Source organism: Salvelinus sp. IW2-2015, linkage group LG14 (genome assembly GCF_002910315.2).
Source record: "Salvelinus sp. IW2-2015 linkage group LG14, ASM291031v2, whole genome shotgun sequence".
In the NCBI taxonomy this organism is placed as follows: Eukaryota; Metazoa; Chordata; class Actinopteri; order Salmoniformes; family Salmonidae; genus Salvelinus; species Salvelinus sp. IW2-2015.
Genome location: NC_036854.1, coordinates 39,853,268 through 39,880,553, shown reverse-complemented (window position 1 = coordinate 39,880,553; position 27,286 = coordinate 39,853,268). Strand labels below are relative to the sequence as shown.

At 41.3% G+C, this 27,286-nt stretch overlaps 1 protein-coding gene across 3 annotated transcripts; it reads left to right on the top strand.

The window, feature by feature from the left end:
* Window positions 1-5: 5 nt before the first annotated feature.
* Window positions 6-27,122, top strand: cpne3 (copine III). Of its 3 annotated transcripts, XM_024000215.2 has the most exons (16): window positions 8-125; window positions 1,975-2,115; window positions 2,421-2,600; window positions 6,816-6,890; window positions 6,973-7,044; window positions 7,244-7,324; window positions 8,484-8,573; window positions 11,885-11,983; window positions 12,064-12,210; window positions 12,419-12,552; window positions 12,988-13,042; window positions 23,159-23,210; window positions 23,299-23,432; window positions 23,624-23,860; window positions 24,231-24,400; window positions 24,804-27,122. In XM_024000215.2, exons 2-15 carry the CDS (start codon window positions 1,984-1,986, stop codon window positions 24,366-24,368), a joined length of 1,626 nt encoding a protein of 541 aa, XP_023855983.1. In that variant the 5' UTR covers window positions 8-125; window positions 1,975-1,983; the 3' UTR covers window positions 24,369-24,400; window positions 24,804-27,122. The 3 variants fall into 3 exon arrangements, with proteins under 3 accessions (XP_023855982.1, XP_023855983.1, XP_023855981.1); XM_024000214.2 differs by lacking the exon at window positions 24,231-24,400 and having other exon boundaries at window positions 6-111; XM_024000213.2 differs by lacking the exon at window positions 24,231-24,400 and having other exon boundaries at window positions 15-125.
* The last annotated feature ends 164 nt before the right edge of the window (window positions 27,123-27,286 follow it).

The window sequence follows — 27,286 nt, the reverse complement described above, 5'->3', positions numbered from 1 at the left end:
ACACCTAAGGCGGGGTTTGGGCCGGAGGGTCCATTCGACACGGAATAGTTGTGGAACAGCTCTTGATCCGAGTAGCACACAGATTACTTCAGGGACTCAAAGTATTGTAAAGTAAGTTAATTTAGGTAAGAAACGATTTCATAAATAATACCGTGCATGGCTTGTTTATGTTTAGCTATTGCTGTGAAATTGTTTGACGCGTTGTGTTTCAGGAGCTAATAGAAACCGCTAACGTTAGCTAGCTAGAGAAACAGCTAACGTTAGCTAAGCTAGAGAAACAGCATGCTAGCCAGCTGTCAGTTACATGTCAAACCAAAACCAGGATAGAAAGACAGCAACAACTGTCATTCGATTACTGTGTCTAATATGTTATAGGTAATACCGGTATATGGCTAGGTATGTTATTAAATTAGCTAACAAGTAACATTACTCTGCTAGCTCCCACGCACCATCGACAGTATGATAAATTTGTGCTGCGTTCATAACCAAGTGGGAAGGTGGTAATTACTATTAGTTAAGTCGTAAATACTAGTTAGATGTGCTTTGAATTCGTTGAGAAACGCTAATTAGCCAATGGTCATCAAGCTGGGTCATAAACTAAAAGGTACAGCTATCATGCTTGTAAAATTAGTGTTAAAAAATTATACGAATATGTTTTACATTTAACTTTTGAAAATGCTGTAATTTAGGTCATTTTTTAAGTCGGTGATGCCAGAGGCCAGCATGTGGGAGAAGTCAGAGCTCAGGGATGATAAACGATTTTCCTTTTACACTGATTAAAAATATAAACGCAACATGTAAAGTGTTGGTTTCATGAGCTGAAATAAAATATCCCAGAAATGTTCCATACGCCCAAAAAGCTTATTTCTCTCAAATGTTGTGCACAAATGTGTTTACATCCCTGTTAGTGAGCATTTCTCCTTTGCCAAGATGATCGATCCACCTGACATGTTTGGTATATCAAGAAGCTGATTAAACGGCGTGATCATTACTTGACTCCCGAGTGGCGCAGCGGTTTAACGCACAGCAGTCCCTGGCTTGAATCCAGGCTGCATCACATTCGGCCGTGATTGGGAGTCCCATAAAATAAAACAGGTGCACCTTGTGCTGGGGACAATAACAGGCCACTCTAAAATGTGCAATTTTGTCACAAAATGCAATGCCACAGATGTCTCAAGTTGAGGGAGTGTGCAATTGGCAAGCTGACTGCAGGATTTCCACCAGAGCTGTTGCCAGAGAATTGAATGTTAATTTCTCTACCATAAGCTGCCTCCAACATAATTTTAGAGAATTTGGCAGTACGTCCAACCGGCCTCACAACCGCAGACCACGCCAGCCTAGGACCTCCATATCTGTCTTCTTCACCTGCGGGGTCGTCTGAGGGGGTATTTCTGTCTAATGAAGCCATTTTCTGGGGAAAAACTCATTCTGCTTGGCTAGGCATTGTTCCATCTAAACTGCTGTGAAATATATTTTCAATTACCAAAAATATTGTATTTTCAGCTGTTTGAATCTGGTGTAGAAAAGTAAAAGACAAAAAACGAAATTTTAAGAATGGGAAGCATAGAAATAGCGGACCTAGAACAGATCTACCGCTTCTTCAACTTGCTTTCAATGAGAATGACAGATCTATAACTCACATTTAGCCCAAAAAGTTACATATTGCAGCTTTAACTCAGCTGTATTGATATAATTTTTAAAACTAAAATAAAAATAATAGCTAATGTTTCCTACTGTAGTGCGTTAACAGTCAAAATAATAGTGACGTTAGACATTTAGCTTAGCTGTCCACACCCTTGCTACTCAGGTTTATTGCCTAGCCTCACAGTTAATGTTGGTAAAGTATCTGTAATAAAAGCAAACTTTACATCAAACCTAGTTAGAAAAAACACATCTTTGGATGCTCGTATGTACAGTAGCTCACAGATTGTTTAATTTTGCCTAGGGACATTATCTGTCTCTTCTGTGTTACAGGCAGGTCCAATGGCGACACAGTGTGTGACAAAGGTGGAGCTGACTGTCTCCTGTGAGAATCTTCTGGACAAGGACATTGGCTCCAAGTCTGACCCACTGTGTGTTCTTCTCATGAACACTACTGGGTCACAGTGGTACGAGGTCAGTCACAGATTCTTGTTTGTCCAAGAAACACTGTGACATTGTTAAATGTTAACCCAACTAGGCAAAAAAACGATTTCTCCCCAAAGCCATCATCATGCAAAATTGATTAGCTTGAATCAGTATTCCGCTTCACTGTTTGGAAAAGCAGCTCAGCGTTGTAGAATGGCTAAAGTGAGCATTAACTATTTCCAGGAAGAATCTGAAATGTTGGGCCAATTCAGTATCACTTGATGTTGTTGATTAGTTTCATGAGGGTGTGAGAGTGTGTTTTGATTACTAATTGACTGAATTTGTGTTCGTAGGTGGGCCGCACAGAGAAGGTACAGAATTGCCTTGCGCCAAAGTTTGCCAAGAAGTTCATCGTCGATTACTACTTTGAAATAGTGCAAAAGCTGAAGTTTGGAATTTACGACATCGACAATAAAACTGTTGACCTAAGTGATGATGATTTCCTGGGAGAGCTGGAGTGTACCTTGGGACAGGTGAGGTCTTTTTCTTTCCCCTCCTCACTTAATAAAGCCCGAGAAGCCTGTGTTTGTGGGATATATTGGCACGGGTGTTGTTAGGCCAAACACCGACTTCGAGGGCATCACTTTTTATACAACGGGTTACCAACATGTTCAAATATTGATTGATATATTTTAGTTAAACTTTATTTTTATTAATTTATTCATACTATTTCATCCTTCCACGAGATATAGTCCTCACACAAATCTAGGGTTGCTACCCAAGCTGGCAAGTCGTTTGTTCTATCGGTTCGGTTGCCCGAGACGTGACCCAGTCGTTAAGTCTTTTTTAGTTCTGCATCTATCGAACCGACCCAGTCGTTCGTTCTAGATGTTCTATTGCCATACTGGCTGGCAAGATTCTTATCCCTTGCTTGCTAGCTAGCCAACTACGGCTAACTCAGTCACATCAAACAGTGCAGCTAGAATAACAACAAAGTATTTGCATTTGTTTAAGCTGTTTTCTAGAGACATTTATTTGTATATGTCTGTAGAAATGATGCTGATTCATGATTTCGACTGGCTGAGAAAAGCTGCCTGTCTGTCTCGTCCTGACTCCCACAAGTTTTATACAAATGTTTGCTATTGAAAATCAATTGCTAGTCTAAAAGAAATGGGAGATAATGTCTAGATGCTTTTTACAGTGGAAATCAAGTTTATAAATTGTCTGGCTAGGCTGATGAGACAGTGAATTGCGCAGTGAGATGGAACAGGGTAAATAGGCATTTCAACGTCATAGCTTTAGCCGGTGGTAACTTGTGGAATAGACACCGGCTGGATTGCGGTTTTAACCAATCAGCGTCCAGGATTAGACCGACCCATTGTATAACTATTGATAGACGTTGCAGTAGTCTGTTTTGGTGATTCCAGTCAGTGTCCCACTGTCACTCACGTAGAGAGTTAGCATCATGCACAGTCGATACAACCCCTATGCAGACGTGCAGTGGCTGTGCAATCTGTGACTTGACACTAAAGGTTTCTTTTAACTGTTTGTTCAGGTGGCTGAACAAACAATCTGTATGGACTTTGTCTGTCTCAAGTGCATCGGTGTCAATGCAGGCAATAAGGCCTGAGGTGGTGTGGTATTCACCCCCTTGGTTTTTTCCCACATTTAGTTGCGTTACAAAGTGGGATTGAAATAGAATTAATGTAGATTTTTTGTGTGTCATTGAACTACACAAAATACTCCATAATGTGAAAGTGGCAAGAACATTGTAAGAATGTTTACTAATGAATAAAAATTTAATTACTAAAATATAGTTGTTGCATAAATATTCACCCCTTTGTTTAGGCAAGCCTAAAATAGTCCAGGAGTAAAATGTGGCTTAACAAACCACATAATAAGTTACATGGACTCTGTGAAATAATAGATGTTTTACATGATTTTTGAATGACTACCCCTTCCTCTGTTCCCCATAGATACAACAAATAGTCCCTCAGTCATGTATTTCAAGCCCAGATTCAACTACAACAGCTACAATAGTTAATTGGCTGTGATTGGAGAAAACTTAGAATGGATCAACAACATTGTATTGACTCCACAATAATGACCAAAAAATGTACAGAGTAAACATATTTCAAAACTTGTATCCTGTATATTCTCTACTTTACGTGCAGATAACAGGCTACAGGTGAGGTTAGATCAACATGAGATAAAGCTGAATCGATGTCTGCAAGATCACGTAATGATCACAGGATTCTACTTAACATACATAACCGAATATAATAGCATAGTATAACGTTACTATAAGACAAAATAAACACCAAATTTTTCTCAACAGCGCGCGCCACTAGGCAAAATGCACAGGTAGGCTATGCTAATGCTACAGTTTAACACCATCTGCACTAAAATTAGCTCACTGTACATCATTCAAAACAACACTGTAGGCTACAACGACAACACTGTAACTCAAGATCAAAGTGCATATCCCCATGAAACTGATTGAGATCAAATGGCTCATTTACTATGGGTAAAACTCATTCACGATTGAATGCGGTGATGTTTGTGTCTTACAGTACTGTTATACTACGCTATTATATTTGGTTCTGTTCTGTAGAATACTGTGATCATTATGTGAGATCTTGCAGACATTGATTCAGCTTGATCTAACTTTATTAAACGACCACCATTCGCCTGAGTAGCCTGTTCTCTGCGCGTGAAGTAGAGAATACACATGTGCAGAATCTTCGGGAAGCTCTGGATCTTTTAGTCAGCTGACTAAAGATCCCCAACCTGAAAAAGTTGGATCTACAGCCATGGCCTAAAAATAATCTGGATGGAGCTAAGCACAGGCAAAATCCTAGAGGAATACCGGCGTCAGTCTGCTTTACACCAGACACTGGGAGAGGAATTCACCTTTCAGTCGGTCAATAACCTACAACACAATGCCAAATCTACATTGAAGTTGCTTACCAAGAAGACAGTGAATGTTTGTGAGGGGCCGAGTTAGTTTTGACTTAAATCTGCTTGAAAAGATCCCCAACACCTTGACAGATAATGGGCAAATATTGCACAATCCAGGTGTGCAAAGCTCTTAAGAGACTTACCCAACATGTTTCTAATATGTATTGACTCATGGGGGAATGCTTATCTTATTAAGATATGTTAGTGTTTTATTTTTCATTAATCTTCACACAAAAAAAGACCGTATTTTGTGTTGATCGCTGACAAATCATTTTAAAACCTCTTGGACGTAACAGGGACCTGCGTGGTTATGGTACCGGTTCCGACTGACATTTTCGCTTATAAATCGATCTATAGACACCGTAGATCAAAATGGCTTGCTTTGAGCGATAGCCCTGGTTCCCGCAGACAAACTAGTATTTTTTCTGAGCCTGTGTTGACGTAGAATGTGAAATCTGAAACCACTTGAAGCTGGGATGTCCCTCCTACCATTTCATTTGCTCTTTTGACTGTACATAAACTCCTGGCTGAACCCTACATCACAGCCACTGACATGCCTGCAATCGTTACATCGTAGCGCAGCAGGAGATAGTGGTTTCACCACAGTAGCCCATTCAGAGATCGATTTATAGCCATTAATCTAAAATAATTCATTGATTTTAAGCAAACACTTTCTGTTTGTCATAGACGGACAATATTGACATGAGATGAAAGGTGATTTCCCAGCGAGTTCAGGAAGCCAAGCTAGAGTTTTGTGAGACATTCACAGCAATAGGGGGCAAATGTTTTGATCAAGAGAGACCTTTAGAAAATATGCAAATGCTTTCTCTAACGCTAAACATACAAATATGTATTTTACAGTTATAAGGAAGGTGAAATCTTAGTTGGTAATTGTATTATTTGATTATGCTATATTTAGAAAGCATATGTAATTTCAAGCCTTATTCATACAGTTTTTTGTTGAATAGGAAATACATCATAAAATATTAATATTTTCAAATTTGTACTATGTACTTGAGCTTTTGTCCTCAAAAGTGACTACACCTCAGCAATTTATAACTCGTTTTACCAGGAAGGTGATATTTTGACCTTTGAGTATGTAGCATTTATAGTTATGGTTTATGGCCCTCATGATAAATAATTACTTTTTATGGATTGCGTAGATTACATTTTTGATTATATTTAGTTACATTTAAGTGATTAATCCCACTTTGTAACACAATGAAATTGAAGGAGGGTGAATAATTATGATAGGCCCTATACACAATGCAAGGCTGGGCGCCTGGATACAGCCTTCAGCCATGGTATATTGGCCACAAACCCAACATAAATAGAACCGTAAACAAGTATTTTTGCATCATACATGTGGTATATTGTCTTATATACACACACAGCTGAATGCTGTTTCAGCCAATCAGCATCCAGGATTCAAACTACCTGGTTTGTAATACATTTTATAAACCGGGTACCAGTTTATAATAGTAGTAAGGCACTTCAGGGGTTTGTGGTATTTATTTTTATTTCACCTTTATTTAACCAGGTAGGCTAGTTGAGAACAAGTTCTCATTTACAACTACAACCTGGCCAAGATAAAGCAGTGTGACACAGACAACAACATACCATGGCTAATACCAAGGGCTGTATCCAGGCACTCCGCTTCGAGTCGTGCGTAAGAACAGCCGTTAGCCATGGTATATTGGCCAATGTACCACACCCCCCCGGGGCTTATTGCTTAAGTGTCCATGTACATTACAAGTGTTTCTTACTCATCAAATTGTCTTTTTCAGGTGGTGTCTAGTAGAAAGCATACTAGACCACTGGTGTTGAAGAACAACAGGCCTGCAGGAAGAGGATCCATTACAGTGAGTCATTTACAGAGATGTTTGTTGTTTATCATGTTATGTTTGTCGTTGTCTGTTTTTTTAAACTTCATTTTCTTTATAGATAATTGCTGAAGAAATAAAAGACAACAGAGTGGTGAATTTTGAGGCTGAAGCAAGGAAACTGGACAACAAGGTATCGATACAATATTGAAGAATGTGCACCAAGCACGGGTCATCCCATGAGTGACGAATCTGTTGAAGTGATACTTGCTGCTGTGTAAAGTCAACAATTGAGGGAAATAAAGCCGAGTTGCTTGTGTCTGTTGTGTGACTGTTTATGACTTATGTTTTGACATTTTACTTTTTTAAATTTTTATTATGGCTGTTTCCAGGATTTCTTTGGGAAGTCTGATCCTTACCTGGAGTTCTACAAGCAGACAGAGACTGGATGGCAGCTGGCTCACAGAACGGAGGTACAGTACAACATAGACATATTTCTACGGAGTACAACACAGACTCTCATACGGCCCATTTCAACTGAGACTTTTTAACTGGTTTTACAACTATATACGACTTCCATCCAGTTATGCAGCACATAGTGTACTCCTGGTCTTCTTTTGCATATTGTGAATGTTAAAGGAAGTTTTATTGTCTGTGTGAAATGTGACGGCAATAACCATAGACTACGTAATATCCTGTTGCACACTAGAGATGGCACGGTTAATCGAATATCCGGATATCCTAACAGACATTAGGACTTTGTGAGTTCAATTTTGTCAACAAAGAAAAAGAGGCCTATTTTAACAAGCACACAAGGATACGACATTTGAAATGCTTAATTTAATAAAACAACAAACGTAAGAATGTAGTGTTTATGTACACCGCATTGAGCCACTGCTGCTTTAGATATCATGTGGCTTTGACAGTACGTTGTTTACAGTTGGGCATTGTAAATGTAGCCTACAGTTCTAAGGACGCACAAAGTAGTTTTATTTTCAAGCTAATTGCGTTTTACATGAAAAGGCATTTTACTATCATAGCGTATTTAGCCCTCCAACGTTTTGCTATTTTCCCCACTTCAGGGATTAGCCTGTATGCGCGCCAACGGAGGGTCCACAAGACCTGACACAGATCAATGCAAAATACTCACCAGATACCCTTTTTGAAACAATCAGTTCTTTGATAGTGAACATCGGACTTCTTTCACCTTTGCTGTTAGCTGAGGCTACCCTTAGCCAAAAACTACCGAGCTAGCACCCTGAAAACAACTATGCGCTGTCTGCATTTTGCGTAATTCTAATTGGTCAAGAGAGTAGCGCTTTTTTTTAAACTTCGTTATTATTCAAATAGTGAAATAGTTTCAAATGCCCATCAGTATTGTGCACTGTGTTCACTGACTGACACTGGAAACAGTATAACATTTGCATGGTTTCCTCCTTTTGTCTAGAAACTCATTACTCTCCTCCTATTCTTTGTCCAGATGCCTCTAATGTGATTGAACCAAATGCTATGTAGCTAATGAGTGTCTGCTCTTGTACTGTGTCCAGACACTGGTGTTGTGTTACAGATTGTGGTTAGTGGTAATGCGATACAGATAACGGTTACCATATTTGTCCCTGTGCCCTGCATAAGGTGGTGAAGAACAACCTGAACCCAACATGGAAACCCTTCAGGATCCCCCTGCAGTCTCTGTGTGGAGGAGACATGGACAAACATATAAAGGTATGCAGACCCACAACCACACCTGTACCAGTACTAACCTAACTTACACATCAGCAACTCTTACCGCACAGACACTGAACTATTCCATATCTTTTGTATTTGATTTGGGGAATGTTTTGTTGTAACACCCTTCCTGGAATTGTGTGTGGTTTGCATGATAATAACACAGGTAAATAACCTTAAGATACGGTCACCTCCACAATTATTGGCACCATTTGATAAAAAGATAAGCAAAAAAGATTGTATAAATAATACAAATATTGAGCTATATTGTATGCAAGAAAAGGGGGGAAATTATTATTTTATACGAATACAATTGCTCAGAGAAAGATTCTGTTTAACAAGTTTTTTTTTTTTTTTTTGCATCAAAAAGATAGGTGTCAATTATTGGCATCTACTTTGTGCTTCCTCCCCTTGCAAGGCTAACGCCACTGAACCTTTTTCTATAATGTTTTGAGATTGGAGAATTTAAAATTGATTAAATTGAAATGTTGTGTCACTGATCTACACACAATAGCCCATAATGTCAAAGTGGATTTTGTTTGTATACATTTTTTTTAATTAATTAAAAGAAATCTGAAGCTAAAATGCCTTGAGTCAATAAGAATTCAACCCATTTTGTTATTGCAAGCCTAAATAAGTTCAGGAGTAAAAATGTGCTAAGCAAATTGCATAATAATTTGTTGAGTAATAGTGGTTAACATGATTTTTTTAATGACTACCCTATCTCTGTACCCCACACATACAGATAATTGTAAGGTTCCTCAATTGAGTTGTGAATTTCAAGCACAGATTCAACCACAAAGACCAGGGATGATTTTCAATGCCTCGCTTAGAAGGGCAGGCACCGATTTGGTAGATGTCAACAACAGCAAAAAAGCAGATGCTGAATGAATATCCCATTGAGCATGGTGAAGTTAATTACACTTTGGATGGTGTATCAATACACCCAGTCACTACAAGATACAGGCGTCCTTCCTAACTCGGTTGCCAGAGAGGAAGGAAACTGCTCAGGTATTTCACCCAATGCAATGGCGACAATGGCGATTTAAAACAGTTTAATGGTTGTGATATGAGGAAACTGAGGATGGATCAACATTTTAGTTACTCCACAATACTAACCTAAATGACAGAGAGAAAAGGAAGCCTGTACAGAATAAAAATATTCCCATATATGCATCCTGTTTGCGACAAGGCACATAAGAAATACTGGGGGGGAAATGGCTGTAAAGAAATTAACACTTTCTATTTTAGACAAAAAGTTATGTTAGGGGCAAATCCAACACATCACTGAGTACTACTCTTCACATTTTCAAGCATGGTGGTGGCTGCATTATGTTATGAGTATACTTATCATCGGCAAAGACTAGCTATGGCAGGGGTGTCAAACTCATTCCATAGAGGTCCTATTGTCTGCTGGTTTTTGGGTTTTCCCTTCAAGTAAGACCTAGACAACCAGGTGAAGGGAGTTCCTTACTAATTAGTGATCTTAATTAATCAGTTAAGTACAAGGGAGGAGCGAAGACCTGCAGACACTCGGCCCTCCGTGGAATGACTAAGATGTTTTTTGGGGGGGATAAGAAAGGGAATACAGCTAAACACAGGCAGTTTTGACTTAAATTTGCTTGAAAATGTATGGCAAGACTTGGTAATGGCTGTCTAGCAATGGTCAACATTCAACTTGACAGAGCTTGAATAATGGGCAGATATTGTACAATCCATGTGTGCAAAGCTCTTAGACTTACCAAAAAAAGACTCAGCTGTGATCGCCACCAAAGGTTCTTCTACAAAGTATTGACTGAGGGCTGTGAATACTTATGTAAATGAGGTATTTCTGTATTTCATTTTCAGTAAATTTGCTAAAACTTCTCACTTATGTTCTCACTTTTATTATGCGTTATTGTATGTAGAAAAAAAATCAAATACATTTTGAATCCAGGATGTAACACAATGTAGAATAAGTCAAGTGGTATGGATACTTTCTGAAGGCAATGTATGAAGGGCAAAAATCATTAGTTTCTTCATTTTTGAGTTCTTTGCCTTTCCTCATGGTGATGGTTGACGTTTTTTTAATATATTTTTTTACATGTGTGTTACCTCATTTTTATACCCCAGTTGAAACAGGAAGCCATGGTTGGCCACAATAAAGTTCCTTAAACTGAGATTAACTTGAAAAAAGTAGAATGTTAATGCAGATTTGATTATGTTTGATTTTATAAGAATCTTTAGGGGTGCCAATCATTTTGACACCTATCTTTTTTTAGATTTTTTGTATTAGTTTAACAATCTCTTTCTCTGAGCAATTGTATTAGTGTAAAATAATATAATTTCCCCAATTTTGGAGGCCATACAATATAGCTTAGTATTTGTATTATTTATTTTATAGTCTTTTTTTGTTGCTTATCTTTATCAAGGGTGCCAATAATGTTGGAGGTGACTGTACTTGCTAACGGTTTTAAACAGAGCGGGGGGGAAATAACTGCATTAACTCTCACGTTTTATAATAGATTTTAAATGGTTCTTTCTCTACTATTAGCTAAGTGGACTACTACTGTACATAATCTGTACAGCATTAGAGGGCATTGATTGATGTTGACAATTGGTGATTTTTCAGCTGTAAATACCCCTAATGCAGTCTTTTAAGGAACAACTGATACCCACACTGGAGGACATGTGAGTTACCCTCGGACCTGGGTTCAAATTTTTGAGGGTTTGATTGAGCCTGCCTGTGCCTACACTTTAAGGACTCTTTCATTGGTGTCAATGTCACAGACAAGCTCAATCGAGCAGGAAACAAATCTTATTTAAACCCAGGTCATCTACCGTCATCAGCACGGTGTGTGTGTCCAACTCCAACCTCATGTGCCTTCAGTAGAAGGGTGAAGTGACTAGTCAGTAGTGGAAGACTGGAATGGGTGGGGAACACTTACCCTGTAGTAGGCTGTATCCATCCTGTACTGATAGCCACGGATCCAGCCCTTCCATAGACATCCATATTGTCTTTGTTGGACAAATGGCGGAAATTGATGAAGCCTCCTCTGTCATCATGGCATCATCTTTTTGTTGTGCATTAGTGTTAGTTAACTTAGTGTGTGTTACCTTTGCTCTGAGTTTGGTTTGCCGTCTTGGTTTGGTGTTTTCCATTGCATGATCTTCTTGTTCACCCGCTGTCTGATTCTTACTGAGTGTGATGTGAATGATGTTTGTTTGGGGTTTGAAACCGTTTGTGTGTTCATGTTACACACCTTTTTGAGGAGTCTATTTGTGGCTTGTTGCTAACCTGTTAACTCAGACTCTATGCTCGTCCTAAGGTGGAGTGCTACGACTATGACAATGATGGATCTCATGACCTCATTGGAATCTTTGAGACCACCATGACACGTCTGCAAGAGGCATCGCGCTCCTCACCGGTGAGATGGAGTCCAAGGGTTACTCTGCGTGTGTCTGCCTGTGTGGTTCTTCTCATCCTTGCTCCTCTGTCCCTCCCCAGGCTGAGTTTGAGTGTATCAACAGTAAAAAGCAACAGAAGAAGAAGGGATACAAAAACTCTGGTGTGGTGAGTGTGAAGCTGTGTCAGGTGGTGAAGGAGTATACCTTCCTGGACTACATCATGGGAGGTTGCCAGATCAACTTCACTGTGAGTAAAGATTTCTCTCTAAATGACCTCTAGCACAGAAATGGCCCTTTCATGCTGAGTTTTTCTGTATTGTACGTCACACTTGTTTGTTTTTATTATTCATTGTCTTTCAATTTGTGTCCTATGCCTGCCAGCAAAAATGTCTTGAATAAAGTTCATTGAATTGAACTGCCACCACAATAAGCTCGGTCTCCCTCTCCATCTGTAGGTGGGTATTGACTTCACAGGGTCAAACGGTGACCCCAAGTCTCCCCAGTCTCTCCACTACATCAGTCCACAAGGGGTCAATGAATACCTGTCTGCCATCTGGTCCGTTGGCATGGTGATCCAAGACTACGACAGGTAATCTGACCTGTACTACTCCCCATATGCTACATTATATATGGTGCGGTGACTGGGAAACTCAAACCCATAATATGCTGAATTATTTATTTTCCCCATGTAAATGCAATGGTGCTGTATGTTTTTACTTGAACTGCCTGCCTCTGGAACTGTTGGATGCAAAAATACCATTCTTACCATTTATCTGGCTTTGCATTCTGTTAACCTTAGGCAATAGTTGTATGTGTGAATATTAATGATTAGGAGGAGTGTGTGTGGATTGTCATGTTTAAAGATGGAATGTGCTGATGCAGGTTAGCAAGTTAGCTCTTTAGTTAGACTGAGGTGGTTTCAATAGACAAGGTGTGAGGATATGATCCTGCCTCTTAGTTTCCATTGTGGTTGTATCATTGTTTTGAATGATAGGGAAGTATCTGACTGAAATGTTCCCTGCAGTGACAAAATGTTCCCTGCCTTTGGCTTTGGAGCACAGATCCCACCTACCTGGCAGGTAAATATGGATTTTCATATGGTGAACATCATCATCTCTTGTGGACAGATGCATGTAACAGAATGATCCAAGGAAACCCTATCACAATGCTAATAAAATTAGCACAAACTAATAGCGAAATCACATTTTGCCGCCACTGTTAGCTGAACGCTAATGAGCGAAAACGAACAAACTAATTGCAAAGACATGCAAATCCATAAACTTAAACAAGCATAGCTAGTTGCCACCGAATGTCATTTTTGGTGGGTGTGGACATTTTATGAGCGAAATTGTGCAAAAGAACAAAGTTGTGATGCATGCTTTTCTGAAGGAAGAGTAGCATGTGTACGCAGAGAAGAACGAAGGACTAAAAACCACTATTAGGAAGCACAGGGAAAAAATGGCATCCAGAGCTCTGACTTCTGGCAGATATCGTATAATGGCTATCTGATGGCAAACATTTAGTAGTGAATTGCATGCAAGTGTAACTTCATCACCTCGTGCACCACATAACAGGGACTCGCCGGTAGATGTAGAACGCTATCGACTCAACAGCTCCCACTTTCTCCCGTTGTGATATTTACAAACACCTGACTGGCTCAGCTGTTCTAGGGAACTATGGTAAGCTTCATAATGTAATCAGTGAAATGAAGAACGCAATCTGCTTTATCTCCTAACGTATTTCACAAGTTGACAGCAGGTATTAACTGTAAAAAGTAGCTACAAATATTCAAATTTGGTGAAAAACTTAAAAGAAATAGGTTTGACGGTATTGAAAAACCATCCCGTGGCTTTTTCCAAATACCCCGGTATATGGCATATATGGAATACCGCCCAACCCTACCATGTAACTAAGAAATTTGCTGGAAAGAAAAGTATTTTTTGTTGAATAGTCATGACTGGTTCGAGATATCCGTCGTAAAATGACAGTGGAGAAGGATATCATTGCTACTTAACGCAGATCCAAGTTCAGTTTTGAGATCCAATGGTGTCATTAGTGTAGGGTTAGCTGGACATTTCTGATTGGTCTTGGAACTGTGACAACTGTCAGCCTCTCCCCGCTTGACTAAGTTGGATATTTGGTGATTTTGCCAACACAGCCAGATATGTTCACAATCTTTAACCCTTAACTTTGTTTAAACAATTGTATTTGTTGATTTAAATCAGACTTTATTAATGCAATGAGTAATCCAGGAATGTCAAGTTAATTGACACAAGAAAAATAGCAACTCTACAGGGCACAATGACTAAAATGAAAGGCTAAATTAATTCCGGACACAAAGGATCCGCGGAGCTCTACCTTCTCACCAATCTATTAGGCAAAGTTTTAGTTCTGGGTTTCTGGGATTGTGAACATCGCGATCCCGCATGAAATGATGTTCAGTTTATAAAGGCTTCATAAAGCCATAATGCCTTTATAAGCACTACATGTGTTAGAAAGCATCTGTCATGTGGCGTAATCACCAATGTCGAATGTGACATAACCCACTGTCAAATATGATATAAGCACATGCTTTATAAAGGGTTGCATGTTGTGCTACAGGGTGGCATATGCTCTGAAGTGATGTGCTGTCACATTACACCTAATCTCATTCCCAGACACTTCTACCCAAATGCCCGGAAGGTCTGGTGGACCAATGCATCAAACTTGGCCTTCACTAGTTAGGGTTAGGTTTAAACACTTAATTTAAAGTCAGACCCATTTGGTAATTTTATAACACATACATACATTTCTTGTATCATGACCCTCGTGTTTTTTTACATTGGATAAAAGTAGAAACTCAGAGCTAGAAAATGGTATATCACACACTACAGTTGATGAACAATGGGAAAGATATTCTGCTTTGAAAGTTGAAAAACTTGTAACCCCACTTTTGAGAAAATTGCCATTGAACGTTTTGGTACACCTACTAGAGAGCTTTTCTCTACACCCATTCAGCATTGTTCACACCCTCTTAAGCTTTAGCCCCACCCATCTCTTTAAGGATTCACATGTGAGGCCATGTGCTAAACAGAGTGAGTACGGTACTAAACAACCAAAGATTTCAAGACTAAAGGCTGGCTTATACTACGTCTATTGACATGTCTGTAGACAGTTGTCGCAGTGACATCATGAACATTCTGTTGTCGTTATGAAAAAGTATAAACACAAAAACGACAGGCTGCATGACATCAGCAGCCTGGTAGTCCAAAATAGTATAGTGTATTTTAACGACCAACCCATCTGTTTAAAAATGTATTTAGTATATGTCAATCTAGCAACTAAAAGCAACTTTCTAACAATGTTTTGGTTCGTTTCTTGCTTGTTAGCTAGTTAACGTTAAGTTCGCTGGCTAGCCAGTTCAAATAATGACCATATCATAGCTGACAATGTCTTAAATTTAGATCATTTGTATTCATTATTACAGAAAATAACCTCACAACAAGATTATTATTTACAAGTTAACGGCGAGCTAATTACCGACAATAGCTTACAGTTGTGAGTGCAATGAAATAAAAGCAGGGCATTCTACCGGAGAATTTTTGAACTTGCATAATGGAGTCTTTTGTTTAATCCCAAATTATAACGTTACTACCATGCATGAATCTGCAGGTAGCTAAAGCGAACCAACTAGGTTTAATGTTAGCTAGCTAGCTAACATTAGGCTATAACTAGTAACGCAAATGGCTTTCTGAGATACTAATAATGTTAGCTACTACACAGATCCTACTCGTAACTTTAGTTAGAAAGCCAGCCAGTTCATGATAGCTAGCTAGCTAACAGTATGCTTTAACTTGCAATGAAAATGATTTTGACAAAATTAGAAACGTATAATATCAGAAAATGTTGCTAGTGAGACTCTCTTACCTGTATACATGGATGAGCGCTTCTCCCTCTGTCACAGATGCCATGGTTTCCCTTAGTTTGAAGATATAGTCCAGAGACAGGTGTTTTATACAACAGCCTTCTGTGTGTTCTCATTTCGACTCCCTACGCATATTTTCAAACGCCAGAATTTTCTCCATCTCCTTAGCTATCATACTCTGCTTCCACTGGGCATTCCACTGATTTCAAAACTCAGACTTTCAGAAAGTGGAGAGCATTAGCAACACTTTTCAGGTCTTCTTTCATAAAAGCAGCGTTAGAAAGGATGACCTGAGCAGCTCATGTTACAGAGAAGTGTGCTACATGGCAGACCAATCTGAACTCATCATGTCCAGCCAATAATGGCTAGTGGGAAGGTTCCTGACTTTTTCTGTGGCTAAACCAACTAGGCTTGTATTATAACAATTTTATTTCTATTTACAGATGGCATAAACATTTGTTATTAAGGCACATGAAAGTTCCTGTTTAGTAGTGATGTGTGACATGCCCCTAGTTTCCTGAAACGAGTCATTAACTATTAAGGTCAGACACCTTTGGTCATTCATAACACATACAATAAGGCTTAATGATTTAAACACAAATGTATTAACACTTAGGGAATTAGCACTAACAGCTGAAACAAATAATCATTAGACATGTTTAAACCATACATAATTTATTTGTACATTTTTGAAACAATACAAACACATGAAGTTTCAAAATGTCCAGCAATGTAATTACATTAAACATTACACGGGGCTGTGAATAGTGTAGCTTGTCCCTGAGCTGGCGGACGAATGGTTCTTGCCGCTCTTCCTGCTGGAGGTACTGCATGTTGGTTCCAACCTTAAAGGTACATCTAAGAGGGTTAGCAGGCCTGTTAGGAAATTCCTTTTTCACACCATCTGGATAAAGGGAAGATTGTGAACTCCATTCAATTCATATTATTGTATTCCTCTTTCATTTACAATTCTCCTGATGTGACATGGCTGTATCGAGGGGGATTTAAATTTATCTGAGCCTGCTAGCTAGCACAATTTAATCTAGCTGACGTGATTTCCCCGAAATTATTTGAAATGACGACTGAGCTAGCTACAGTATGCAATTTAACTCAACACTTAACTACTACAGTACAAACTAATTTAAATGTAAAAAATAAAGCTTTACTTGTTTTTTCGCTGTCCAGTGGCAGCACAAGCGGGGTATTTGTTTTGCGAACTCATCACATGATCAGCGTCTCGTCAGCAACACTAAAAAAGTACTGCCTGATCACGAATTTTCGGAAATGTTCTAAATAAATGTCCCCCACGTAATAGTAGAAAAGTGTCAACCATTACATTTACATTTAAGTCATTTAGCAGACGCTCTTATCCAGAGCGACTTACAAATTGGTGCATTCACCTTATGATATCCAGTGGAACAACCACTTTACAATAGTGCATCTAACTCTTTTAAAGGGGGGGGGGTTAGAAGGATTACTTTATCCTATCCTAGGTATTCCTTAAAGAGGTGGGGTTTCAGGTGTCTCCGGAAGGTGGTGATTGCACCTTCCTCTGTATCCTGGCGTCGTGAGGGAGTTTGTTCCACCATTGGGTGTCCAGAGCAGCGAACAGTTTGACTGGGCTGAGCGGGAACTGTACTTCCTCAGAGGTAGGGAGGCGAGCAGGCAGAGTGTATGAACGCAGTGCCCTTGTTTGGGTTAGGCCTGATCAGAGCCTGAGGTACGGAGGTGCCGTTCCCCTCACAGCTCCGTAGGCAAGCACCATGGTCTTGTAGCGGATGCGAGCTTCAACTGAGAGCCAGTGGAGAGAGCGGAGGAGCGGGGTGAGTGAGAGACTTTGGAAAGTTGAACACCAGACGGGCTGCGGCGTTCTGGATGAGTTGTAGGGGTTTAATGGCACAGGCAGGGAGCCCAGCCAACAGCGAGTTGCAGTAATCCAGACGGGAGATGACAGTGCCTGGATTAGGACCTGCGCCGCTTCCTGCGTGAGGCAGGGTCGTCTCTGCGATTGTTGTAGAGCATGAACCTACAGGAACGGTCACCACCTTGATGTTAGTTGAGAACGACAGGGTGTTGTCCAGGATCACGCCAAGGTTCTTAGCACTCTGGGAGGAGGACACATGGAGTTGTCAACCGTGATGGCGAGATCATGGAACGGCCAGTCCTTCCCGGGAGGAAGAGCAGCTCCGTCTTGCCGAGGTTCAGCTTGAGGTGGTGATCAGTCATCCACACTGATATGTCTGCCAGACATGCAGAGATGCGATTCACCACCTGGTTATCAGAGGGGGGAAAGGAGAAGATTAATTGTGTGTCGTCTGCATAGCAATGATAGGAAGAGACCATGTGAGGATATGACAGAGCCAAGTGACTTGGTGTATAGCGAGAATAGGAGAGGGCCTAGAACAGAGCCCTGGGGGACACCAGTGGTGAGAGCACGTGGTGCGGAGACAGATTCTCGCAACGCACCTGGTAGGAGCGACCTGTCAGGTAGGACGCAATCCAAGCGTGGCCGCGCCGGAGATGCCCAGCTCGGAGAGGGTGGAGAGGAGGATTCTGATGGTTCACAGTATCAAAGGCAGCCGATAGGTCTAAGAAGGATGAGAGCAGAGGAGAGAGAGTTAGCTTTAGCAGTGCGGAGCGCCTCCGTGACACAGAGAGAGCAGTCTCAGTTGAATGACTAGTCTTGAAACCTGACTGATTTGGATCAAGAAGGTCTTCTGAGAGAGATAGCAGGAGAGCTGGCCAAGGACGGCACGTTCAAGATGTTGTGGAGAGAAATAGAAAGAGGGTATTAGGTCTGTAGTTGTTGACAATCGGGAGGGACTTCGGAGTGTAGGTTTTTTTCAGAAGGGGTGCAACTCTCGTCTCTTGAAGACGGAGGGACGAGCCAGGGTCGCGGTATGAGGTGATGAATGCGAGGTGAGGTAAGGAGAAAGGTCTCCGGAAATGTCTCGGAGAAGAGAGGAGGGGATAGGGTCAAGCGGGCAGGTTGTGGTGGCCGGGCCCGTCCCAAGCCGCGAGATTTCATCTGGAGAGAGAGAGGGAGAAAGAGGAGGTCAGAGCAGGGTGGAGGGCGAGTGTGCGAGACAGACTGTGGTCGAGTGGACTTAAACGGGGATCGATGTCGCTGTACCTTTTCAAAATGTTTGACGAGTCATCAGCAGAGAGGAGGAGGGGGAGGAGGGGAGGAAGGATTCAGGAGGAGGAGAGGTGGCAAAGAGCTCCAGGGTTAGAGGCAGAGTGCTTGGAATTGTAGAGTGGTAGAATTGCTTGGAGAGAGAGAGACAGAGAGAGGGAATGTAGAGAGGGTGGTGGGGGGGTGGTGAAAGGGAGGTGCAGGTTCCGCGGGAGGCCGAGTTTTCATCCATATTCCGCTCGCGGTGCTGTCGGGGGAGCCCTGTCTTGGAGCTCGCAAATGAGTCGTTCGAGCGACGGAGGCACGGAGGGGAGGACCTGATGCCGGCCTGGAGGTATGGGACATAGCGAGTCAAGGATGGCGAGAAGGGAGGGAAGAGGGAGGTGGGAGGAGGGGATGCGGGAGATAGGTTGGGAGGGGAGGAGGTGAATTGTGGGAGGAGTAGGGAGAGCAGGTGGCGTGGCTAGGAGTTGGAAGAGTAGTGAGTCAGGCGGAGAGAAGCGAAGGTGGGCGGCGCATCAGAGTATGGGGCAGTGTGGGAATGTGTTGGATGAGACGGGAGGGAAACGGATAAAGGTAGTGGTTCGGAGACTTGGAGGGGAGTTTGCAATGAATTAGTGGAAGAACAGCATCTAGTAAAGATGAGGTCAAGCGTATTGCTGCCTTGTGAGTAGGGGGTGAAGTTGAGAGGTGAGGTCAAAAGAGGAGAGGAGTGGAAAGAAGGAGGCAGAGAGGAAGATCTAAGTTAGACGTGGGGAGGTTAAAGTCACCAGAACTGTGGAAGGTAGTACCATCCTCAGGAAAGGAACTTACTCAGGCGCTAGAGCTCATTGATGAACTCTCCAAGGGATACTGGAGGGCGATAATTGATAAGGATGTTAATTGCTAAAGGGCTGGTAACTGTGACGCATGGAATTCAAAGGTAGGCGATAGACAGATGGGTCAGGGGAGAAAGAGAGAATGTCCTTTGGAGAGATGAGGATCCCAGTGCCACCACCCCGCCCGCTGACCAGAAGCTCTCGGGGTGTGCGAGAACACGTGGGCAGACGAGGAGAGGCAGTAGGAGTAGCAGTGTTATCAGTGGTAATCCATGTTTCCGTCAGTGCGCAAAGTCGAGGGACTGGAGGAAGCATAGGCTGAGATGAACTCTGCCCTTGTTGGCCGCAGATCGACAGTTCCCAGAGGCTGCCTGAGACCTGGAACTCCACGTGGGTCGTGCGCGCTGGGACCACCAGGTTAGAGTAGCAGCGGCCACGCGGTGTGAAGCGTTTGTATGGTCTGTGGCAGAGAGGAGAGAACAGGGATAGACAGACATAGTTGCAGGCTACAGAAGAGGCTACGCTAATGCAAAGGAGATTGGAATGACAAGTGGACTACCGTCTCGAATGTTCAGAAAGTTAAGCTTACGTTGCAAAAAATCTTATTGACTAAAATGATATAGTACTGCTGGCTGGTGAAATAGGCTAGCTAGCAGTGGCTGCGTTGTTGACTTTGTTTGAAAGTGTAGCTGGCTAGGTAACCTCTAACTGGCTAGGTAACCTCGACAATTACTCTAGACTACACAATTATCTTGGATACAAAGACGGCTATGTAGCCAGCTAAGATCAAACAAATCAAACTGTTGTACTGTAATGAAATGAAATGTAATACTACCTGTGGAGCAAAGCGGAATGCAACTACTCGCTCCAACCCGGAAGTGCGTATCGTAGAGGGAGAGGCAATAGAAGTGTTGTTTCTTGTATTATTGTCTTTTGTGTCTTTAGAGGACTGCTTCACCTTAATGTCCCCTTTCCCTTTTCTTCTGTCCTTATTTTGTCCCACTTTGTCCCTTCTTTGTCCCTTCTTCTCTTCTGCCAACTAGACACTCCTTGTTAGCTAGCTAGCTTCTTCCAGGAATGTCCCTAGCAACTGCCTAGCAACAGGTAAACAACTTAGCTAGCTAAGAAAACGGTATAATTTTATGAAAAATTTTTACTTTTTCAAAAGCCTTTCTTCTTTGTTTGCTGCTTGTTTGGTCTCCTATTCAGTTTGCAGTTTTCTTTTGATTTTTTTTCGATGTACTTTACTCTAAAAAAACATTWAAATTTCAATATTTGTAGGAGCTCATCTTTTCAGCTGCTGCTGCTTAATTTGGAACTCCGGAATTCCATTCATGATATATGAAAAATAATTGTCTACAAATTAACAATGATTCATATTTGTTCATATTTAAGTGACATTTGCATTCAATCTGGGGTTTAAAACCTGTTCCATGGTCAAGTTAATGCACACAATGCGAATCACTGTATATGAAATACATATTTGCTTAGAGCAAGAACCATTCTCGGTACAGCAGTAAAGGTATTTTAGGGAATGCTCAGTAGGGTCTGTACAATGCATATATGATGTCATTTCATGGGGCACTGAATAATACAGAGTGTTGCTGGCCTTTTACTCCACCCATTTCCATTGGTGGCCGAATCACATACAGTTGAAGTCGGAAGTTTACATACACATAGGTTGGAGTCATTAAAACTCGTTTTTCAACCACTCCACAAATTTCTTGTTAATTAACAAACTATAGTTTTGGCAAGTCAGTTAGGACATCTACTTTGTGCATGACACAAGTAATTTTTCCAAAAATTGTTTACAGACAGATTATTTCACTTATAATTCACTGTATCACAATTCCAGTGGGTCAGACGTTTACATCCTTGGGAGCAATTTCCAAACGCCTGAAGGTACCACGTACATCTGTACAAACAATAGTACGCAAGTATAAACACCATGGGACCCCTCAGCCGTCATACCGCTCAGGAAGGAGACGCGTTCTGTCTCCTAGAGATGAACGTACTTTGGTGCGAAAAGAGCAAATCAATCCCAGAACAACAGCAAAGGACCTTGTGAAGATGCTGGAGGAAACGCGTACGAAAGTATCTATATCCACAGTAAAACGAGTCCTATATCGACATAACCTGAAAGGCCGCTCAGCAAGGAAGAAGCCACTGCTCCAAAACCGCCGTTAAAAAGCCAGACTACAGTTTGCAACTGTACATGGGGACAAAGATCGTACTTTTTTGGAGAAATGTCCTCTTGTCTGATAAAAAAAATTGAACTGTTTGGCCATAATGACCATCGTTATGTTTGGAGGGAAAAGGGGAAAGCTTGCCAGCCGAAGATCACCATCCCAACCGTGAAGCACGGGGGTGGCAGCGTCATGTTGTGGGGGTGCTTTTCTGCAGGAGGGACTGGTGCACTTCAAAAAATAGATGGCATCATGAGGCAGGAAAATGATGTGGATATATGGGAGCAACATATCAAGACATCAGTCAGGAAGTTAAGGCTTGGTCGCAAATGGGTCTTCCAAATGGACAATGACCCCAAGCATGCTTCCAAGTTGTGGCAAAATGGCTTAAGGACAACAGTCAAGGTATTGGAGTGGCCATCACAAAACCCAGAACTCAATCCTATCCACTTGAAAATATGTGAGCAGAACTGAAAAAGTGTGTGTGAGCAAGGAGGCCAACAAACCTGACTCAGTTAATCCAGCTCTGTCAGGAGGAATGGGCCAAAATTCACCCAACTTATTATTGGAAGCTTGTGGTAGGCTAGCCAAAAAGTTTGCCCCCAGTTAAACAATTTAATGGCAATGCTACCAAATACTAATTGAGTGTATGTAAACTTCTGACCCACTGGGAATGTGATGAAAGCAATAAAAGCTGAAATAATAAATCACTCTCTACTATTATTCTGACATTTCACATTCTTAAAATAAAGTGGTGATCCTAACTGACCTAAAACAGGGAATTTTTACTAGGATTAAATGTCAGGAATTGGGAAAAACTGAGTTTAAATGTATTTTGCCTAGGTGTATGTAAACTTTCGACTTCAACTGTATATATAAGGCCTTTTTTAAGCGGTGCTTATGCCACCTTTTGTAAAGCATAGGTTTGTCATATTTGACAGTGGGTTGTGTCACAGTTATGCCACATTTTTGAAACCTTTATAAAGCATGACATACAGTTATAGATTTAACACATTTATGTAGAGGTTATGAAGGCTTTATGGAGCCTTTATAAGCTGAACGTCATTTCAATCGGGACCCATTTGGGTCTACAAGTATTATTTCTAGCAGAAATTCTCATAAAAATGTTCTGGGTGTATTGTGTTTTACAGGTTTCTCATGAGTTCCCTCTCAATTTCAACCCTGCAAATCCATTCTGTGCAGGTATGTGTGCAGACAGGTTTTGAAGGAAACAGTTATAATATGGTAATATAGGGTTTGGGAGTTTTTCAGTTTGTGTGTGCGTCTACAGGTATCGAGGGTGTAGTGGAGGCCTACAGAGTGTGTCTTCCCCAGGTGAAGCTCTACGGTCCCACTAACTTCTCTCCCATCATCAACAATGTAGCCCGCTCCGCTATGCAGGCTACCCAGCAGAAAACTGCCTCTGTGAGTAGCTATAGTATGCTACATACTGTACTGCCTCTGTCTGTACTGTAAGGTTTTCCAGCACACAGATTTGACCTACTACAGTAGCTATGTTGGTCTACTGTACTTCAAACAACATGTATGCATGTTGCTTAGGATTCCAACCTCAAATTGCCTAATTCATACTCCTCATCCTCTTCTCCTCCTCCAAGCAATACTTTGTCCTCCTGATCATAACGGACGGCGTGATCACGGATCTGGACCAGACACGCTCCGCCATCGTTAACGCCTCCCGTCTGCCCATGTCCATTATCATCATCGGTGTGGGAGGGGCCGACTTCACCGCCATGGAGTTCCTGGACGGTGACGACGGGCGGCTCAGAGCGCCAACGGGAGAGACTGCTGCACGGGACATCGTCCAGTTCGTCCCCTTCAGACAGTTCCAGAACGTGAGTAGATCGTCATGCTGCTTAAAGCTGCTCTGCTCTCTGGAAAGGCTTGGATGATGGTATCCATATGTTTCTACAACGTTGTTTATAGGATGACTGAGGTGTTGATACCATAGAAAATTGTCCACAATTATGGCATCATTGACTTGAGTGGGAATCCTGTTCTGCTCATTCTAGGTCTGTGGGTGTAGTCTGTCTCCTGTGCACTGACTAACTGCCTGCTTTAACTAAGGCCACCCAGCAAAAACATCTCCTTTCCAATCATCATGGATCCTCAATTGCTGAAATCTGCATCACTTCAACGATCCCCCCCAACCCTTAGAGCCTCTCCCACCCAGCATTGTTACTGTACCTTCTCATCTTGTTTCAGGCACCCAGGGAAGCTCTTGCTCAAAGCGTACTGGCAGAGTTGCCTGGACAAGTGGTGTCCTACTTCAGTATACACAAACTGAAGCCTCCCCATGACCCTGAGTCCCAGCCCTCAGCCCCGTCAGCCTCAGCCCTATGAGTCCCAGCCTCAGCCCAGTACTTCGTAGAAATGTAGGGATACATCCCCCAAATGCTTCAGCTACTTCCCATTGGCTTCTTCAACCCAACCCCTGCCTGTGTGCTTGCTTCCATGGTACGCCTGTCCTAGCTACTAGCTAGCTTAGAATAATCGTAGAGCATGGCTGCTTGCAGGGCTCACCCAGCCCTATTTTTGTCATTGGTGATTTTGTATGAAAATAAAAGTACAAGGGACTTGAATAAATGAAAGTAGTCCTATTCAATGCATTGTTCTGCTCACGCCTGTATTGTCAGCCTGGTATTTAATCATTGTCAAAATGCCTGCCCTATATGATCAGTTGTCACAAATTGATACTCATTTTCTCAAACGTTTTTTTTCCCACTCTGCATTTTCCTTTACTTTCTCCATTACCCCCTCTTTTCTTTCCATCTCCAGTCTCCTAAAGAAGCTCTGGCCCAGTCTGTGTTGGCTGAAGTCCCTGGTCAGGTGGTCACCTACTTCAACATGAACAAGCTGAGTCCTCCCAACACTGACACGCCCCCTGCCCCCGTCCCTACACCGCCAGCTACCGCAGACATGCCCACCCTCACCTCCTAGTGCCCAGGAGAGGAACCAACCCCAGTACCCAGCACCAACCCATCCCCACCTGACCGAAGACAAAGTACACTGTCAGGATGAGTAGACAGTCGCTCATCTCAGTAGCTACCATAAGCACACTCTGCTATTTATCATTGTGTCAAAGGGATCATGACAGGTATACAAAGCTCTAGCCATTACTAACTAGCATGTGTCAGGTTGAATTGAGCAGGATGGAAGTTTTGTAGGAGGAAATTCTACAAAACACTGCATGTGTACTTACAGCAACCAACAACACATTGGTTCAGTCTGGCTTGTTCCCAATCTCCGTCAGCAGGCCAGTCCCAGAAGCATGTGTACATATACCCATATGCACAGTGTCTAGTGAAAGTCTACACATCCCTTGCACAGATGTCACATTTTGCTGCCTTACAATTTAATCTCTTTTTAGATTTAGATTTATTTCTTCCTACGATATGTATTGCGATTTGAAGTTCCAAACATATTGCTCACTATATGTCTGCTGAACGCATGATACATTTTTTGTTTGTTGATCAGTCATGGAAAGGAAAGTTAGCTTTACTATTTAAAAAGATGGAGAACAAGCTATATAGGATGAAAAATACAGGCGTTTTGGCGCAGGTACAGCCGACTAGCCAAACAATTGTAATAATTTTTTTACAAATCAATACTTGTCAAAGTATCGATATAATATTATGACATGTAACTATCAATTACTGCCCCATCACTACTTTAATTGCTGCCAAAGGTGCTTCCACCAAGTATTAACTCTGGGGTGTACATTTTTTGCAATTCATTTTGACAATTTTCTTTACTTCATTCAATTTGAAAATGTGGAGCAGGCTGTTTAGATCAGTATGAAAAAAACATCTAATGAAATCCCTTTTAAAGATGTAAAATGTGACAACTGTGGAAGGGGCGTGTAGACTCACTAGGCAATGTATATATCTTTTTTAAGTAGCCTAATGCTTCTTAGTTGCTCCTATTTTATACTGTTTTGCCATTTTTAGTAGACACTTAACCATAATTGCTCCTGTAAGTTGCTCTGGATAAGTGCCTTGCTCAACGACATATTTTTCACCTAGTCAGCTCGGGATTCGAACCAGTAACCTTAGTTACTGGCCCAACGCTCTTAACCGCTAGGCTACCTGCCACCCTATTTCACTATAAACCTTGCTTCATCAGTTTTTTTTATAGTTTGGTACATTTGTATATTTTTACTACGTTTAATGCTCAGTAATCAAGCTGTGAGTAGCATTATATCTTCAGTAATTATCCAGTCCTCAAATTTTGAGGTAAATTTTGTTTATTCAAACAGGCTAAATTCATGCTTCTTTTTAAGTGATGGTTTTTAAACTGACGGCTTAGCAAATTGGATATTGTGTTGTGAATGCAGCTTTTGAGTGAATGACATTCATAGTGTATTAATCGTTCCACTCCAGAATAAGGATGATTTCTGGATGTTTGTGTATTGAGTCGCTATAGAGCGCTCGCTTTTCTTCCTCTTGTGCCAATTATGCTTGCAGAGCCACTTTATGGACTAGCTTGCAGAGTTCCTATTCCATTTGAGCATAAATAATTGAATTCAATTATGACCATATTCATTATGTAAATGTCAGCTTTAGCTCAGAGTATACATTTTGTGTTAATATAGGTAATATTGATAAACAATTTACTTTATTTAACCTCTCCTTCCCCACTGATAATTGATCAGGTTTAAACTGGATTAGTTATTTTGTCATTCATAATTGTTTATGGGTTCCTAAAAATTGAGGGCCTTATATTATAGATACTACTACAGTATAGTAAGTAACACAATCAAATGGTTCTTTCTGCTCTTCCATTTTATGTCAATGTTCTATATTATATACTGGGTGGTTCGAGCCCTGAATGCTGATTAGCTTAAAGAAGTGGTATATCAGACCGAATACCATGGGTATGACAAAAAAAGTACTTTTACTGATCTAACTAGTTTCGTAACCAGTTGCGTCGTGTATAAGAGCAGCCTGTAGCCATATACCACACCCTCTCTGGCCTTACTGCTTAAGTATACTCATGTGTGCCTTGTGCCATTAAAGCTGTTTTCCCCCCAAAGGAATTGAGCATATTTCTAATATTGTATGATGATCACAAGTAAACGTTGTTTATCTACCACAATGTGTCTCATCCTTCTTAGGGGAAAAAAAAAAAGTTTGCTTCAACTTGTTTTTTTAATGTTACATTGATTCCATAGAATTCTAAGGCTGCGTTTACACAGGCAGCTCAATTCTTAATTTCATTAATTGGTCTTTTGACCAATCAGATCAAAAAAATATCTGATG